Raw genomic sequence first — 20,546 nt, forward strand, 5'->3', positions numbered from 1 at the left:
CCCCTAACGGAGCTCCTAAAAAAAAAAAAAAAAAAAAAAAACAACACACTGTAAACATTTTTTCTAAAGAAATAAAATTGAAAAAGTGTGTTTGTTTTATAGAGTTATAAACAAAAGGTACCACATCCCTAGTCTGTATAGAATCTATACTGGGAAAGGTATCCCAAAGAGTGAAACCCACAGCTGGAACCTGAGGTGTACAGGTAGGTGCTGGGGTAAGAAGACATGAGAAAGAAGAGAAACATATAAGAGAAGGGGAAGGGAGAAAAAGAAAGAGGGAAAGGAAAAGGGGAGGGGAAAAGGGGGAAAGAAAGGGGGGGAAGGAAAGAAAAGGAGGGAAAGAAAGATAAAAATGAAAATAAGGAGAGGAAAGGGATAGGGGAAGGGAAACAAAAAAAGGGGGGGGGGGGAAAGGAAAAGGGGTAGGGAACTGGGAAAGATGGGGAAGGAAAGAGGAAGGGAAAAACAAATGAAGATGCGAAAAAAAGGGGAGGGCTAGTGGGACTTTGAAGGTACCAGGTAGTTCAAAATAATAAGTACATAGTTTAAAAACTAGAAATATTTATTGACATAACATCTTTAAAATACAAGACAAAAAATACAACATAGATGCAAGTATTTTGACATATACAAGAAGAACAATGTATTGAACATAAGGCAATAATGATAATGAAGATAAATAGGTCCAATGATGAGCATTAAACCAATCCCGACATGTTTCGCGGGCAGTGATGCACCGCTTCTTCAGGGGAATAAGAATGTGTCAATGTACAGTGCCTGTATGATACAGTGACAACAAACAATTGTTATTAGTTCAAATGCATATATGTCTAACAACAAAAACATGAAGTGCATGCTAATATGGAACATCAAAGGGCATCCAGGGCCGTCACCATAGAGAGATCCACCACCAAACCAATTGGATAGAAAGCTCCCCAGAAAAAACGTCTCACCCGCGGATGTGGAGGGGCATAGGGGGTGGGATAGAGATGTAAGTGTGGTGAGCTAAGGAAGCTTCCACCGCCCGGTAAACAAGAAAGAAAAGCCTGTTTATAGGTCTAACATATATACCTTATTCAGTGTCTGAGATAGACACGTTTGTATAGTCAAAATGAAAAAGGGTTAAGGGCAGGAGGTGTCAAACATGGCGGCCAAGTTGGAAAATACCCAGCGGGGTAATGATCTGTTGAGATGGAAATCAAACAAGTAGTGCATCTGTGATCCAAAATGCTGTATATTATATCTCTGTTAAATGATTAAAAAATAAGCGAAGGGGGGGCTTTACCTGCAAAGATGGAGGATAAGTCCTTCTTGGTAAAGATAGGTAACTAGGGATCTGAATAAAGCCCAGGTATGAGCTATTGCACTTGTATTACTTAGTCAGAGGGGTAAGGCCAGCCATCACAGACATCTAAATAGCATATTTGGAGAGATCAACATATTACAAGGTGAAAAGAGAACCCATCTATCATCTGATAACAGGTACGCCAATATGGTTCTAAGTATCTTACCCGCGTGGGACCGCCATGTCCGCACACACCAGTTCCTGAGTGACTGAATGAGACGCTTAATCCCCCTAATATGGCCCTCAACCCGACACCACGCCGCGCATGACGTCACGCGTAACGTGGGCGGGTCAGGTCCTCAACTGCGCGCGCATCCGAAGAGGCGCATGCGTAGTGTCGCTCAGACCGGGCCGCAAAGGACAGCCCGGAAAGCGGCCACAACAACGCCGGACGGACAAACAACATCCGGCCAGCGGTGTGTGAGAGGACCACACATCCGCTGAGACGTCTGGAGAGCACGCCACCCAGTGGCAGGAGGAAAAACCACACACATGGATAGTGCCCCGGATGCACTTCGATCGCCAAAAGAATCATAGCATGCATGTAAACAAATATAACAATGGACATGATAAGGAGATAAGGTAATGGCAAAAAAACACCTATTGATTTTTGTGTAAAATATAAAGTTATAATCCTCAAAGTAAATAGTTATTATAAAGGAAACTTATAGGAAACAATAAGTTCCCCATAGTTTCTACAAAAGGATACCATGTTATGGAGAACTGAGATCCTCCAGCACACGGGAAATTTGACATCATAAAAAATAAAACATATCATAATATTAAGTATTAACTACTACAGCAATTGGAGATATAAAATCCCAGAGAGACATCAACTCGAAGAATGAGGATATAAAGTTTTCAATAATGAGAGTGATTGGCAGACTCACCATTCTCCAGAGTCACTTCTGCGGTGCCACAGGGGGTGGATGGTCCAGAGATGAATCGTGGGCAAATAAGGGGCAGAGACGTCCAGCAACTAACATCGACCGGGCTCAAGAGCAATCCAAAAATGTATATAGAATGTATATGAAAAAAGGGGAGAAAAAAAGGAAGGAATAGACCATTGGGGAAAAGACCAATTTAACCCAAGAAAGGTTTGTAAGTCAGAACCTCATTGATCCCAGGGGGTATGGTAGCCTCCAGGGACTCTATCCAATACGATTCCCTTTGTAGAATCCGTTTGTCCCAGTTTCCCCCACGGGGATCCTGGGGATCACTTCCAAAGCAAAAAACGAGACCATGGAGTTATCATACTTGTGGCAAAAAGCTATGTGACGTGTGACGCTCGTTTGTATTGTACCTCCCTCAGAGTGATAGATATGATCACCTATACGCTTGCTCAATTTCCGAATGGTCTTGCCGACATAGAATGCCCCACAGCAACAACTCATGAGGTAAATAACCCCCTGAGTGTTGCAGTCGGCATGATGTCTGGACTGAAACCACTTTCCACTGGGCAAGCGAATACCCGTACCGACCCTTATCCAGGGACATTTATCACAAGAACCACAGCGGTATGTACCCTTTGGGAGACCCACCTTGGTAGATTCTTTTGTATAGTGACTTTTAGTTAAACAGTCTCTAAGGGACATTGATCGTCTAAACACCAGACTGGGTCTGGCACTTAGATATTTGTGAAGGGTAAAGTCTTGAGTAAGAATCGGCCAGTGGCGCTTCAGGATCTTTCGCAAAACATCATCGTGAGCAGAGTATGTGGTAATAAATCTGACACTTTTATCATCTTTTTTGGAGGTGGTTTTGTAAAGCAAATCAGCTCTCGAATAGGTGATGGCTCTATTGTAAGCCTTCCTGAGCAGTGTCTTAGAATATCCTCTGGCAAGGAGTCGCTCACGGAGCAGGCCAGCCTGGACATAAAACTTAGCCTCCATGGAACAATTCCTACGGAGCCTTAAATATTGGGCATAAGGGATGCTTGCAATCAAGGGGGCGGGATGGGCACTTGCTGCGCTGAGAATGGTATTACCCGCACTAGGTTTGCGGTAAAGGTCCGTGTCAATAAGGCCATCCGGGGAGAGGCTGATGTTCAGATCAAGGAATGAAATCATGTGCCTGTCAAACGTGTAAGTAAGCGAAGCTGGAGAAAAAAAGCACAACTACTCCGAACCAGAGTGTGTGCCACGGGAAACAAAAACAAAACTAGAATTACTGTCTCTCTGGGATATCAATAAAAGGCTGAGCATATAATCCAAGTGATATGTTCATATAGAAAATGCTATAAAGCAATACAGTTTTACAAACACTTGGCATGTAGCCAAAAAGGAAGGCGCCCTCAGGTGTGTTATCCACCTAAAATTAATTGAAAAAGTGTGTTTGTTTTATAGAGTTATAAACAAAAGGTACCACATCCCTAGTCTGTATAGAATCTATACTGGGAAAGGTATCCCAAAGAGTGAAACCCTGGGAGACCCATCGTCTCTGGCAACGAGTCGCTCACGGAGCACGCCAGCAAATTTGTGGACTCATTCTTACTTCCTCATGTCCTTGCACTCCCGTCCTATATCAGGGACACCACCGATCTTCTCAAACACCTTGAGGAGATTCAGGTCCCTCCGGATGCCCTGCTTGTAGCAATTGATATTGAGGCATTATACTCCAGTATCCCGCACGACCAGGGCATCCGGATGGCCGAATCTTTCCTCAAGGAACAGGATTATAAGACCTGGCCCTTGATGGACTTTGTCCTCCGGTTATTAAGATTCATTCTCACGAGAAATTATTTTACCTTTTTAGAACAAACATACTTGCAGGTCCAGGGGGTAGCTATGGGCACTTGCTGCGCTCCCTCTTATGCAAATTTATATCTGGGTGCCTGGGAGAGGCTGGTCTTTTCGGACGAGAGAATGGAACAGTGGATGTCTCACATTTTAATTTGGTACAGGTTCATTGATGATCTGTTGATCATATGGACAGGTACAGTAGATGAACTTTCACTATTTTTGAAAGCCATTGATCATAACAATCTAAATCTTAAATTTACTTACACGTTTGACAGGCACATGATTTCATTCCTTGATCTGAACATCAGCCTCTCCCCGGATGGCCTTATTGACACGGACCTTTACCGCAAACCTAGTGCGGGTAATACCATTCTCAGCGCAGCAAGTGCCCATCCCGCCCCCTTGATTGCAAGCATCCCTTATGCCCAATATTTAAGGCTCCGTAGGAATTGTTCCATGGAGGCTAAGTTTTATGTCCAGGCTGGCCTGCTCCGTGAGCGACTCCTTGCCAGAGGATATTCTAAGACACTGCTCAGGAAGGCTTACAATAGAGCCATCACCTATTCGAGAGCTGATTTGCTTTACAAAACCACCTCCAAAAAAGATGATAAAAGTGTCAGATTTATTACCACATACTCTGCTCACGATGATGTTTTGCGAAAGATCCTGAAGCGCCACTGGCCGATTCTTACTCAAGACTTTACCCTTCACAAATATCTAAGTGCCAGACCCAGTCTGGTGTTTAGACGATCAATGTCCCTTAGAGACTGTTTAACTAAAAGTCACTATACAAAAGAATCTACCAAGGTGGGTCTCCCAAAGGGTACATACCGCTGTGGTTCTTGTGATAAATGTCCCTGGATAAGGGTCGGTACGGGTATTCGCTTGCCCAGTGGAAAGTGGTTTCAGTCCAGACATCATGCCGACTGCAACACTCAGGGGGTTATTTACCTCATGAGTTGTTGCTGTGGGGCATTCTATGTCGGCAAGACCATTCGGAAATTGAGCAAGCGTATAGGTGATCATATCTATCACTCTGAGGGAGGTACAATACAAACGAGCGTCACACGTCACATAGCTTTTTGCCACAAGTATGATAACTCCATGGTCTCGTTTTTTGCTTTGGAAGTGATCCCCAGGATCCCCGTGGGGGAAACTGGGACAAACGGATTCTACAAAGGGAATCGTATTGGATAGAGTCCCTGGAGGCTACCATACCCCCTGGGATCAATGAGGTTCTGACTTACAAACCTTTCTTGGGTTAAATTGGTCTTTTCCCCAATGGTCTATTCCTTCCTTTTTTTCTCCCCTTTTTTCATATACATTCTATATACATTTTTGGATTGCTCTTGAGCCCGGTCGATGTTAGTTGCTGGACGTCTCTGCCCCTTATTTGCCCACGATTCATCTCTGGACCATCCACCCCCTGTGGCACCGCAGAAGTGACTCTGGAGAATGGTGAGTCTGCCAATCACTCTCATTATTGAAAACTTTATATCCTCATTCTTCGAGTTGATGTCTCTCTGGGATTTTATATCTCCAATTGCTGTAGTAGTTAATACTTAATATTATGATATGTTTTATTTTTTATGATGTCAAATTTCCCGTGTGCTGGAGGATCTCAGTTCTCCATAACATGGTATCCTTTTGTAGAAACTATGGGGAACTTATTGTTTCCTATAAGTTTCCTTTATAATAACTATTTACTTTGAGGATTATAACTTTATATTTTACACAAAAATCAATAGGTGTTTTTTTGCCATTACCTTATCTCCTTATCATGTCCATTGTTATATTTGTTTACATGCATGCTATGATTCTTTTGGCGATCGAAGTGCATCCGGGGCACTATCCATGTGTGTGGTTTTTCCTCCTGCCACTGGGTGGCGTGCTCTCCAGACGTCTCAGCGGATGTGTGGTCCTCTCACACACCGCTGGCCGGATGTTGTTTGTCCGTCCGGCGTTGTTGTGGCCGCTTTCCGGGCTGTCCTTTGCGGCCCGGTCTGAGCGACACTACGCATGCGCCTCTTCGGATGCGCGCGCAGTTGAGGACCTGACCCGCCCACGTTACGCGTGACGTCATGCGCGGCGTGGTGTCGGGTTGAGGGCCATATTAGGGGGATTAAGCGTCTCATTCAGTCACTCAGGAACTGGTGTGTGCGGACATGGCGGTCCCACGCGGGTAAGATACTTAGAACCATATTGGCGTACCTGTTATCAGATGATAGATGGGTTCTCTTTTCACCTTGTAATATGTTGATCTCTCCAAATATGCTATTTAGATGTCTGTGATGGCTGGCCTTACCCCTCTGACTAAGTAATACAAGTGCAATAGCTCATACCTGGGCTTTATTCAGATCCCTAGTTACCTATCTTTACCAAGAAGGACTTATCCTCCATCTTTGCAGGTAAAGCCCCCCCTTCGCTTATTTTTTAATCATTTAACAGAGATATAATATACAGCATTTTGGATCACAGATGCACTACTTGTTTGATTTCCATCTCAACAGATCATTACCCCGCTGGGTATTTTCCAACTTGGCCGCCATGTTTGACACCTCCTGCCCTTAACCCTTTTTCATTTTGACTATACAAACGTGTCTATCTCAGACACTGAATAAGGTATATATGTTAGACCTATAAACAGGCTTTTCTTTCTTGTTTACCGGGCGGTGGAAGCTTCCTTAGCTCACCACACTTACATCTCTATCCCACCCCCTATGCCCCTCCACATCCGCGGGTGAGACGTTTTTTCTGGGGAGCTTTCTATCCAATTGGTTTGGTGGTGGATCTCTCTATGGTGACGGCCCTGGATGCCCTTTGATGTTCCATATTAGCATGCACTTCATGTTTTTGTTGTTAGACATATATGCATTTGAACTAATAACAATTGTTTGTTGTCACTGTATCATACAGGCACTGTACATTGACACATTCTTATTCCCCTGAAGAAGCGGTGCATCACTGCCCGCGAAACATGTCGGGATTGGTTTAATGCTCATCATTGGACCTATTTATCTTCATTATCATTATTGCCTTATGTTCAATACATTGTTCTTCTTGTATATGTCAAAATACTTGCATCTATGTTGTATTTTTTGTCTTGTATTTTAAAGATGTTATGTCAATAAATATTTCTAGTTTTTAAACTATGTACTTATTATTTTGAACTACCTGGTACCTTCAAAGTCCCACTAGCCCTCCCCTTTTTTTCGCATCTTCATTTGTTTTTCCCTTCCTCTTTCCTTCCCCATCTTTCCCAGTTCCCTACCCCTTTTCCTTTCCCCCCCCCCCCTTTTTTTGTTTCCCTTCCCCTATCCCTTTCCTCTCCTTATTTTCATTTTTATCTTTCTTTCCCTCCTTTTCTTTCCTTCCCCCCCTTTCTTTCCCCCTTTTCCCCTCCCCTTTTCCTTTCCCTCTTTCTTTTTCTCCCTTCCCCTTCTCTTATATGTTTCTCTTCTTTCTCATGTCTTCTTACCCCAGCACCTACCTGTACACCTCAGGTTCCAGCTGTGGGTTTCACTCTTTGGGATACCTTTCCCAGTAAAGAAATAAAATTGTAAAAAATAAAAACTACTGACACCATCCATTGCTCTACTGACACCGTTAGTATATATATACACACAAATGCATATGCGTTTGAGCACTGGGGTGCACACCCTAATGCAATAGGCTGTGCACGCCACTGAGAGCTACCATAGTAAACAGATCACATCAGTTCCCATTACATATACTATATGTTTGTATTTTTGTTTTTAAAGCCAGAATCTTCCCTATTAATGCTCCTATTATCTCACATTTTTACACTAAAGACTGCTTCATTCTCATTTATACTCCATGTAGACCGTGCATAATTCTTTGGAAGCCCTAAATTGGAACAGTGATAGTTTATATTCACATCTGAAAACCGTTTCAAAGATCAGAGGTTATGAGAAAGATTTTCAAGCATTAGTTTTCCATGGAACACTGTCAAATTTCCATCGATGTGTTTAGGCCTCAAAGCTTAAAAAGTTTATTTTTATGTTTTGGAAGATGCTGGGTGTTCAGTATACCATGAACAGATTCAGAAGAGGAAGCTGAATCTCCGGAATAAAAATAAGAAAATGATTTCCAAGTACGGTAATTGGGTAGTCATTTGTGACAAGCCAAAGAGTAATGGTTATACTGCATCTGGTCTTGTAGAGAAACTTCTGAAAATTACAGAACGTCCATCAGGACGTTCAGTCATCATGAGATGAAAGCAATTGTTCAGTTCAAGTATTGTCCTTTTCTAGCAAAACATATTTTTATGCACCATTACCACATATCTAAAAAGGTCTCATCTCCCAAAAAAAGAACAGAGCAAAAAAAAAAAAAAAAAAAAAAAAAAAAAAAAAAAAAAAAAAAAAAAAAAAAGCAATATTAAACTCAAAAAATGTACTGTATATATTGCAGGTTACTAAACTTTAAATATTGTGGCTGCATTCATTTGTTTACACTTGTGTTTGAGGTAGAGCTGCAACTAAATTTTTTTCATAATATCGATTAGTTGGCTGATTGTTTCGATCAACTAATCAGATAAAAACCTAAATTAAAAAAAAAAGAAAAAAAAAAAAAAAAGCAGGAAGAGTTTGTGTATAATTTAGTTAATATTCTTGAATATTTATATGCATTGGTAAATATAAATATCAAGCTATAGAGTTGGATATTTAATCCACTCTGAGACAGATATATGTATTATTAGGAGGTTTAAAACGTGGTACATAGACTCCGATCGAAATTTTTAAAATTTGAAAAGACCTAAAAAACAATGTTTTGCAAATTTTCAGACAAGATGGTTAGATAATATTCATGACAGACTCTTTTGTAATAGGCAGGTAGCTTGATACAAGCTCCCTGTGCCTGCTGTCACTTATGCTGGCCATACACAAACTCATTTTTCTTTAGAACATTTTTTTTTTTTTTAAGAACAATTATCTGATTTTCTAGCCATTAGTGGGGTCCATTCGGTGTTTGTCAACCACAGTGACAGGAAAATTCGAAGGAGCAGAAAAGAAAAACTTCAAATAGTGCATGTGGTTTTTGCTCAGAAGTTATATTAAAGCGGTAGTATCCCGCTTTTTGACACTTTTACCTACAGGTAAGCCTATAATAAGGCTTACCTGTAGGTACAAATAATATCTCCTAAACCGGCATGGTTTAAGAGATATTTACAGCGCGAGCGGCGCATGCGCTCTGAAGGTCCGGGGAGACCTTCAATTTATTTGCCGGTGAACCCATTTGAAGAGAGAGAGAAAACCGCTCAGGCTAGTCAATGTCCACGATTCAAGGTGGGTGCTGAACCTCGGCTCGCCATCAAAAGCCTGAAAGAAGAAAATGGTCGCACACCACCACAGAATCCAATGAAGAAAAGTTCTTTTCACATAAGTGGTACAACGTACAGCAGGGTAGGACAGTAGACGTGTTTCACACGACTGCTACATGCTTGTTCACTACCAAGTGAACAAACACGTAGCAGTCGTGTGAAAACGCGTCTACTGCCCTACCCTGCTGTACCTTGTACCAGTTATGTGAATAAAGAACTTTTCTTCATTGGATTCTGTTGTGGTGTGCGACCATTTTCTTCTTTCATGCAAACCCATTCATCCTGCAGTCCAGGGTTCATGAAAGAAGCGCAGGCGTCCCCTCACCTCCAAGACGGGTGAGGGCGCCCCTTCATGCTGAAGAGGACTTGTCTGCAGCACCGGACTGACCGGCCTTGGACTTGCCCCAGGGTTTCTTAGCACCTCAAGAATTTCTAAATGGCTTACCTTTTTCTTGCGCCCCGGAGGCACGAAAAAAAAATGTTTGAGCAGAAGAGGGACCCCGCTTAGTACGGTGGTGTCTTACTCTTGGAGGATTGAGGAATAAGAGTACTCGTCCCACCAGTCAGGTCCTTGATCAACTCATCCAATGAGTCGCCAAACAACCTGTCTCCCAGAAAGGGGAGATCAGCTAAGGCTTTTTTAGAAGCTTAGTAGGCCGACCAGTTTTTGAACCAGACCATGCGTCTTAAAACAATGCCCACGGCCGAGACCCTGGCCACCAGGTGAGCTGCATCCATAGACGCATCACACAGGAACACAAGAGCCTGGAACACCTGGTCCAACAGTTTCACCTGTCCGGAGGAACAGTCTCGGGGGTCCAAAGACTCCCACCAACCCCTAATCCATTCCGTCAATGTCTGTGAGACTAGCAGACACAAAAACCGGTTTCAAATTGGAACCCGCCAGCACATGAAGATGGTGGGAAAGGGATTCCACCCGCCTGTCCACTGGATCCGTAAAAACAGGGGAATCCTCCACAGGCACAAGAGTAGAATTGTTTAATCTGGAAAAAGGATGGGTCACTTTAGGTGGCACCGTCCAAACGGTTGGAAACCTTTCTGCAAAACTATACCGGCATTTAAGGCGTTTCAGCACCACTAACAAGGGAAAACCCTCTCAGCTTTTGGAGACTTCTGGAAGCCAAAAGCCACCTGCGTCCCTGCCGGCGTGGGCTCATCAGCCAATTTTAAAGTATCCCGCATGAAATAATCAGGGCTTGCACCAAAGCACGTTCCTGTGCTGCAGCAGCAGAAGACAGGTCCTTTTCACCATATGACTGCGAGGACAGCGACCCCTCAGGAAGGGGAGCATCCGGGGCAACCACATAAGCCTCTGAATCAGAGGACACCTCCACAGATGGAGAAGGCAGTGGCCGTTTATGGTTAGCAACCTTTTTTCATGACTAAATCAACTTTAGTCACCAGGCTTTCCAGGGCAGCTGAAAAGGTGGCCAGCGACTGCAATCTGGAATGTCCGGGAGTCGCACAGCGTGGGTCTGAGGGTGAAATTCCAGTTTGGGACTCCATAGTGCAATTGCAAAAAACGGAGTACTGTAGCTTTAAGAACGCCAATCGCGGTATCCACCACCAATCGCAGCAGTCTGCAGGGAGCCCCTTTAAACCAAACTGATAGCACAAAGTGCAAGGATGTACCCGCAAGGGACCCTCAATACTTTACCACCTCAGACACAGCCTCCTGAATCTTCCACAGCATGGAGAGAGAAGCAGGAAGTGACCTCGGCTCAGCAACAGGAAATGACGGCACAGGAAGGGATATCGCCTGATAGGGATACACTGCGAAGTATAGCACCAGGGCTACACAAAGATGGATGCCCATACAAAACAATAGAAAGCTGCAGGGAAAATGGCTGCCCCATACAAGTCTATAGGGAAAAAAAATTCCATTGCCCACACTAAAGATGGCGGCACCCATGGCGCACCATGCGGCTAGGGACCGACATAGGAAGGCCTCAGGAACCACAACAGGGACCGGCAAAGCCCAAGGTACCATGTCACACGCCCCCTGGGCATGTGTATTCAGATTTTTCTGCCTTGACTACTCCCGATGGGAGGAGCATAAACCACTCAGCTCATGGAGAGGAGGCTGCGTCTGTCGATGGACATAGAGAAATGTACTCCCATGACTCCATGAGAAATAAGGATACAAACAAACACTGCTAAAGGGAAACTCCTCCCCCCCGCACGCTGGTAACACCACCCGGTCGCCAGCCACAGAGCACCCCCCTATCCTGAAGCAGAGAGAGGACCCCACCAGACTCACCACCCCACCAGGCAGTCACTGGCAGGACCAGGGTCAAAGCACTCCAGGTGCTGAGTCCAGGAAAGAAAGAGGCCCAGGAGTCAGCCCCAGGGGATAAGGAGGAGCTCTCACAGCTAGAATGGACGCCCTGAAAGCTCCACAGTAATGGCTGCCATTCAAGTCCATTCCAGACTAAAGCAAAATGGCCACCGTGGCTATACAAACATGGCCGCAAGCCTATACAGAATATAGGCTACAACAAAATGGCGGCCCGGCCAGCTCCAAGGGACCCAAGAGGGATACCTGGCGAGGGCCCAGGCAAGACACAGAGCAAGAAGGGGGAGCCGTGGCAGGAGCCTCCAACAGCTGATTGCTGGCGGCATACCCCCCCATCGCCAGTACACCACCCTGCCCCAGCCCCACAAGGTAGCCAGACCACCACCATACAACCCTAGTATAGGTGGAAAGGGCAGGGGGGGGGGGGGAATAGATGACCCACATCAGACTCAAGGGGAGGGCCTAACAGGAAGGAGGGAACCTGGGGGTCCATCTGTCCCAGGGAGGGGACTGCGCCCACCCTAAAACCCTCCAGGGTGAGTGGTAATGCTCGATACAGAACCGCCTCATTGAAATGGGGGGCTGTCAGCCAAGAGGAACTTTGCAACACAGGCCAAACCCTGTCCGGTGGGGCTATGTCGCAGCCGACCTAGCGTGGAGCTGAGGTCTGCGCGCGCTCGCTGCCCAGAATGGGGTGACATTGGATCTAGATTATTCAGCCCGGTCCGGGAGGTGTAGACCTCACAAGAAAAAAACCTGTCAGCCAGGAGGAACGCTGCGACTTGGGTCGAGACCCAGTCATTTAACCTGCAGGCCAGCCCCCATCCAGTGGGTCTCACAAGAAAAACCCAGGTGTAATCCCCCCCACTCGCTGGGATAATGGTCGAGCTGCAGACATCATCCCGGTACAACCACTTTTCAAAGTGGACGTACAGTTACGTCGGTTTGCGGGAAGTGGTTAAAGAACAGCCGTGGTCAGCCTCAAACCGCCGATCCCCATCTATATCCCCTACGTCCTTCACCAATTTTTCCATAACCGTGTTGGGAAAATTCTCCAGGTACTCTGGTAGCAGCATTGCATAGTACCTGGAGAGGAACCCTTTAGTGGATGTGGAATGCTGCATCATATTGAAAAGAGGAGTGGGAGACAACCGCCTGCTCCAAGTATGCTTGCGCTTTAATGGCGTGCTGCAGTTAAATAGGAGAAAGTACATTTTGTTTGACAATCCATATCTGACTTGCATCTGGGCAATTTGAAGCAACCTGCCATTGCTTAAAATGTGACGGAGGTGAGTAACACCATATGTTAGCCACTGGGCTGCACACAGTAGCTTTGCCAGTTCGGGGAAAGTACTGTTATTCCAGATGGGGCTGTAACTAGTAAACCCTGGAACTATTTGTAGTTTTGCTTTGAACCAAATCTTATATAGTAGCCTTTAAGTCTTTTGTTGGTCTAGAAGAGCTGGGCCTCAAGGGCTTCTGGGAGAGTCTGAGCTTCTACACAGTGTAACGCCACAGCTAATGTGAAAGCATTGTGTGTTTCCCCCTCAGCTGATACATCATTCATGCCGTTTAGAAGCTTCTGCTGCTGGGTTGCCAGGTAGTACAGCCAGGGGTTCGGAAAAGCTAGGCCCCCAGTATCCTTAGACCTCTGGGGTTGCTCCAGCAGGACCCGATTTTCCATAGTAGCAAGCAAAATATGGAATTTACCACTCAAACTATTTTAAGGGGGGGTATAACCACAGGTGTATTGTGGAGGAAATAGAGCAGCTAGGGCATTATGATCATTTCTGCTAAATTAGCTCTACCCACCACTGACAGCAGTAGTTTAGACCACAATTTCACCTTACCCCTAAAGCGTGACAGCAGAGGAAATATATTCAAAAAACGGCAATAGTCCACAATCTCAGCTGACACTACGATTCCCAAATATCTGAAATGCTCCACTATAGGCACTGGGCAGAAAGATGAACTGGGGTTCAAGAGCTGCATCCAGCCAATAGTCAGACCTGAATAAATGCCAAATTCAGTGACTATGTCCATTACAGCTGGTAAAGAGGGGCCTGCGTTTCCCATCAAAAGCAGCATGTTGCCTGCATACATGATCTTTTCATGGAGTGCACATATTTAACCACCGGAGGATTTTGCTGTCTTACGTCTGGGGTCACTTTTTGCGATTTGGCACTGTGCGATTTTAACCCAAACGAAATGTATTTCCTTTTCCCACAAATAGAGCTTTCTTTTGGTGGTATTTGATCCCCTGTGCGATTTTTACTTGCTCTATAAACAAAAAAAGAGCGACAATTTTTAAAAAAACAACAATATTTCTCATTTTTTTTTATATAAAATTCCCAAAAGAAAAAAAAAAATATAAAAATCAAAATTTTATCATCATTTTAGGCCAATTTGTTTTCTGCTACATTTTTTTTTTTTTTTTAACCAAAAATATCGCAATAAGCGTATTTTGATTGGTTTGCTTAAAAGTTATTGCGTTTACTAACTAAGGGAAAGATTGCTGTAGTTTTTGGTGTTTTTTTTTTTTGAGTAATGGCGGCGATCTGCGATTTTTTTTGCGGGACTGCAACATTGCGGCGGACAGATCGGACCCTCGACTGACAGTTTTGACACTTTCGGGGGTACCAGTGACATTACTACAGTAATCAGTGCTATACATATGCACTGTTACTGTAAAAATGACACTGGCAGGAAAGGGGTTAACTTTATTGGAGAAGGAGGGGTTAAGTGTGTCCCTAGGGGCGCGTTTCTAACTGTGCAGGGATGTGGCTGTTCAACAGCAGAGATCTACAGTCCTACATAGGACCGTTTGATCTCTGCTGTTACACAAGGGAGAATGACAGGCGGCTGTGTTTACATTAGCCACCTGCCTTTCTCCCTCTGTAACTGACGATCGCGAGTGACCAGCGGACATCGGGTCCGCCGATCGCTCGCGCGGAGGTGTCCGTGAACGAGCGGGAGCTCGCCCCCTATTGGCTCACAGGCTAGTGATGTACCGGTACGTCACTTTGCCAGCACGGGACTGACCGCCACAGTATATATACTTGTGGCGGTTGGCAAGTGGTTAACCTTCAAGAAAACACGTTTTTTGTAACTAGTTAAAAGTATTAACTGGAGTTTGGCTTCAACTAGTTAGTGAAGGCCATCTAAATGGAATTGTCTTACACTACCCTTTCCCCAGACTAACAATGCTGCTGCTGGGCAAAAGGTGTCTACTTTACTACTTCATCCAGAATGCAGAGATCCTAAGGCAGGAAGTGTGTTGCTGGCAGGATCACCAGATGAAATAAAAAAGGAAAAAAAAAAGCCATAAAATAAATCTAAAGCATCCACATCTAAGGATTGGTAAACTGCAATATTATATTCTGTTTTGGGTTTAAAGCAGAAATAAACCCAGCAAATATTTGTTATATTGCAGCTTACCAATCCTTTGATGTAGTGGCTGCAAAAAGAAAAAAAAAAAATTATTTTTTACTTCCTGCTATAAAAAACATTCAAAAAAAAAAAAAAAACCTAGTACAGCCACAATATTTTACGATTAGTAAGCTGCAAAATACATTTTAAATTTTGGATTTTATGTTGTTTTAGGACTACTTTAGTCCTATAACATGCATTCAAACTGAGCTTGGGAGCTACATTTTTAACAAGTACAGAAATGCAAAAAAATTTAAAAAACACTTGCCTCTGACATGGGTGTCCCCCAGAAGTCATTTTGGAAGAGTTTTTTAATTGGTGTTGAAGGATGCAGATCTTTATTATCCAAAATTGCAGACACATCATCAAAAACAAAGCCACAGTAAAGACTGTTCCAATAGCACCCTACCACGACACATAATAAAATCCCAGCTTCCTTTAGATTAATCTCAGCCATAGTCCTATAAGCTGTCTGGTAGACTGGAGTCACTGGAAGAAAAAAGGAAAAAAAAAAAAATGTTTTATTAAATATGAATATAAAATAAAAATAAATAAAAATAAATAAATGTGCACTAAAATATATACACACACATAGTTCTCTGTTTATCACAGATATGGGGATCAAATTAGTTCATTCGCTATCAGCAACAGAAAGAAAAGAGACAAAAAAAAAAAAAAAAAAAGGGAAAGAAAAGAGACAAAAAAAAAAAAAAAGGGAAAGAAAAGAGACAAAAAAAAAAAAGGAAAGAAAAGAGACAAAGGCATGCACACCAGAGCTGTATTTGGATATCATGCTGCACAAATTAATAATCATGTTTTTGTAGAAGCTGCACTCTTTGTATCAAGTGACTATTTTAATTTAAAATTAAAATGAACACATTCTTAAATAGGGTTGACATCTCTGCATTTAAGCCAGTATTATATAATTTTCCATACACACACACACACACAATATATATATATATATATATATATATATATATATATATATATATATATATATATATATATATATATATATATATATATATATATATATATATATATATATATATATATATATATATATATATATATATATATATATATACATACATATACACACTTACCTGCTCAGTCACATTACACAGAGCGGTCCATTACCTCCTCTTTAGCAGCTCCTCTCAGTGCTGTCTGCTCCTTCAAACTGGGGGGGGGGGGGGGGGAAAGGTGTGTTTACACACACACACACACACACACACACGGCGGCACTGAATTGGTGGTAGAACACAGGCAAATGTTTAGGGGTGGGGTTACCTTAATGCAAAGAAAGCATTCAGGTTTAAAAAAAAAAAAAAAAACACAAACACACACACACACACACACACACACACACACACACATTTCTGTTTAGAACACAAGAGTGATCCCCTGTGCCGGTCAAGACAAAAAAAAAAACAAAAAGGGGGAAGAAGTTACATAACATACAGTACTTACCTTTCCTCAGCTTTCTTAGTACAGAGGGTAACCTAATCAATCAATCAGCAAAAGAAGATCTGGGGGACTGCTGAAGACTCCAAGTCTGGCGTTATTGTGAAAAATAAAGGGTGCGCTGATAAATTGCATAAAGCCGCTACCAAGAAGTGTAGTTAGGTGTATGTGAGCGATATTGGGTGTGCTAAACTTAAATCTATCTTAAATCAATAATTAACGATGTGCAGAAAAACAATCTATTGAACTTCTATGATGATATACAGTGCTGTTAATCAATACAGTGCTGTTTAACCTGCACATGGAAGCACATGCTTGCTACAGGCTATATTCTGGAGTGAGGAGAGTTCTATTCCCAATGCATCTGACATCTGGTAAGCGGCTATTAGTGTGCTCACACACCGGGTTACGGTGCATGGGAACACAAGTTGGTTTTATTTCATCTGGTAAGAAGATTACCTGCTGGTGGTGGGGATCGTCTCACGTGGATGTCACTTTTTGTATTGATTAACAGCACTGTATATCATCATAGAAGTTATAGAAGTTCAATAGATTGCACATCGTTAATTATACATTGATGGACTTTAAATTTTGGACTTTCACATATATATGATTTATTCATAATTTTTGCACTCTTGTGGCAAGTGTTATATGTTTATTGATTTAAGATACATTTAAGTTTAGAGCACCAAATCTGGCGTTAAAGCGGTTGTAAACCCTAGAAACAAAAAAAAAAAAAAAACCTGCAAGACAAAGGCATAATGGGCTAGTATGCATCGCATACTAGCCCATTATGTGTAACTTACCTTAGAACGAAGCCCCGACACGGACCCCCGGACATCACTGCGGGCGCTGCCATGATCCCTCGCCGTCTGTTCCGGGTTCGGCGGTGATTGGCCGGAAGAGACGGCTCCGGCGCGATGATTGGCCGGAGCCGCGATGACGTCACTCCCGCGCGGGAGTGATTTCCCGGCAAGCTCCCGTCAAATTAATTGAAGGTCCCCCCGGACCTTCAGAGCGCATGCGCCGCTCGCGAGAGCGGCTGCATGCACTGTAAATATCTCCTAAACCATGGCGGTTTAGGAGATATTATTTGTACCTACAGGTAAGCCTCATTATAGGCTTACCTGTAGGTAAAAAGTGTCAAAAAGCGGGATACTACCGCTTTAAGACACTGCAGCCCAGTGCACGATCTTCTCAGAGAGACTTGGGCTACTCAACATTTTTTGGAAGTAGGGCGACGTCAGCCTAGCCTAGGCACCATGGGCTGAAGTCGGTGGAAAGACCACAATGTTATTTCCCCCCCCCCCCCCCCCCATTTATGCTAGAGGTGGGGGAAGGACCACATTTAAAAAAGCGGACCCAGAAATTAAGATACAGGATCAGCTTTAACTTCTAGCTGACCGCCCTATAAACTTTTACTGCTACAGGGCACACATTACACACTACAATTAATACATATACACATATATATATATATATATATACACATATATATATATATATATATATATATATATATATATATATATATATATATATATATATATATATATATATATATATATATATACATATATACATATACACACACACACACACACACACACATACATACATATACACATACACACACACACATACACACCAGTTGTTCCGAACCGCCTGCAGGGGGCACGCACTCACTGCTGGTGGGCCACTTCTGCTGTGATAATTCTTTATGTGGCTACACGCAGTTAACCCATTGATTGCCCTAGATGGTCCCAACCAGTGTCATTAGTACACAGTGACAGAGCATATTTTTAGCACTTCTCACTGTATTAGTGTCATTGGTTCCCGCAATTGTCAAAGTGTCAGTGTGATTGTCCGCCATAGTTAAGCAATGCCTCAGTAAGTCACTGATCGCCATTGCTGGTATAAACAAACAAAAAAATAAATACATTGTTTAATTTGTAGACGCTATAACCAATCAATATACGCTTATTGGGATTTTTTTTTTTTTTCAAAAGCATTTGGTTTATAGCACAACAAAATACGCAGTGGTGACCAAATACCACAAATGCTACATACTGGGCATTGGCCATCACCACTCCGATTGGCTCTGAGCATTGTGCCTGTAATCACAGGCATTTTTTTTTTTTTTTTTAAACACACACACACACACACACACACACACACACACACACACACACACACACACACACACACACACACACACACGGATTTTTGACTTACCGAAAAATCCTTTTCGCTGAAGTTCATTGACAAATGCAGCTCTATATTCTTAACCATTGGGTTATGCTTTCCCTACAGGAGGAGGAGTAGGACACTAGGCAGGAAAAAAAAAACCCGTTACCACGCCTATGGGGCAGTCCCTGAGGGGATCCACCCACTCACCCTGCTAGAGGATTCAGTTTTGTTGCAAGCAGTGTCAGAAGTAAAAAGCCCAAACCCACCCAGAGATAGAGGGGCGGGTGGTGTGTTGGTCAACAAACTTCAGAGAAAAGGATTTTTTACGGCAAGTCAAAAATCCAGTTCTCCATTGTTCATTGACAGACGCAGCTCCATATTCTTCCTAACCATTGGGACGTCCCAAAGCAGTATTTGCATGAGGGGTGGGAAAACACAGAAAAGCACGTAATCCCCAAAGGCTAAAAACTTAGCCAACCAGGTAACATGGAGCTCAACCAGGAACAACTGGAGCTCACCCAAGAAACATACCAGTTCAAAGATGGAAAAAATTTACACAGCAGCCTGCAAAACCTTGCAGCCAAAAGAAGCACCTGAGGATGCCAACTACTTTGTAAAATTTTGTGAACGTGTGCATAGACAACCAAGTTGCCTCCTTGCAAACTTGTATTATTGATGCCTGAGGGCAAAAAGCCCAAGAAGCACTCAGCGTCCTAGTAGAATGCGCCTTCACAGGGAAAGGTGGAACCTGACCCTTAAGTGAATTACGCCTGTACCACCGTCTGCCTAATTCATCTGGATTTGGTCTTAACAGACGCAGCCAATCCCTTCCGAGGTCCTTCCAGGAGGATAAAAAAAAAAGAGTAACTTCCTGAAAGACTCAGTAACAGCCAGGTAAACCCTAATTGCTCGAACCACATCCAAAGAAAGTAAGGCAATTTCCTTGGGCTTAGGGCAGAATGAAGGCAGCACAATGTCTTCATTCAAATGGAAATCAGAAACCACCTTAGGAAGAAATGACTGATTAGGTCTAAGTCCCACCAGATAAGGTGAACGGCAGGATAGCGCCACCAAATCAGACACTCTGCGAGCAGAGGAAATAGCCACCAAAAAGGCTACCTTCTGTGACAGTGTAAGCAGAGGAATCTCCCTAATGTTTTCAAAGGGAGGTGTTTGAAGAACAGACAGTACCAAGTTAAGATCCCACGGAGGTAACGGGGACCGTATCGGAGAAGCCATATGGCGAACTCCTTGAAAAAAAGTGCAAATCAAGGAATGCGTAGCTAAAGGGCATTGGAAAAAACACAGCCAAAGCCGACACCTGGCCTTTAACCTCCCTGGCGGTCGGATTATGTACAGATTTCTGTGCTAAAAAGCAGTACATTCTTTTGCATGGAAATCGGTTTTACATTTTAAAAAACTCACCTTCCCCTTCGATTCCCCGCCGTCCTCCCGTTGTTTGCTCGGCCGCTGCCGACACCTGTCTTCCGCTTCCCTTCCCTGTGAGTGTTGTAACGGAGGGGGGGGGGGGGGGGTTGGAACCGGCGGCAATTAAAAAAATTTAAGTACATTAAATGACAGAATACAAAGTTGTGATCCTAACGGATTACACTGGATCAGGCCATTTCACCACAGGATTGCACCTGGCTTAGGACAGAGTGAGGGCAGCATCATGTCTTCATTCAAATGGAAATCAAAAACCACCTTAGG

At 43.4% G+C, this 20,546-nt stretch overlaps 1 protein-coding gene across 1 annotated transcript in view; it reads right to left on the reverse strand.

Moving 5' to 3' along the window:
* TMTC3 (transmembrane O-mannosyltransferase targeting cadherins 3) overlaps positions 1-15,670 on the reverse strand; it is a 173,498-nt gene extending 157,828 nt beyond the window's left edge. Inside the window, exon 1 of the mRNA XM_082255325.1 lies at positions 15,445-15,670. Within this exon, the coding sequence (XP_082111451.1) occupies positions 15,445-15,633 (189 nt within the window). The 5' untranslated portion in view covers positions 15,634-15,670. The remainder of the gene's footprint in view (positions 1-15,444) is intronic.
* Between the last annotated feature and the right edge of the window lie 4,876 nt (positions 15,671-20,546).

Source organism: Pelophylax lessonae (genome assembly GCF_965119305.1).
Source record: "Pelophylax lessonae genome assembly, chromosome: 4".
Classification (NCBI taxonomy): Eukaryota; Metazoa; Chordata; class Amphibia; order Anura; family Ranidae; genus Pelophylax; species Pelophylax lessonae.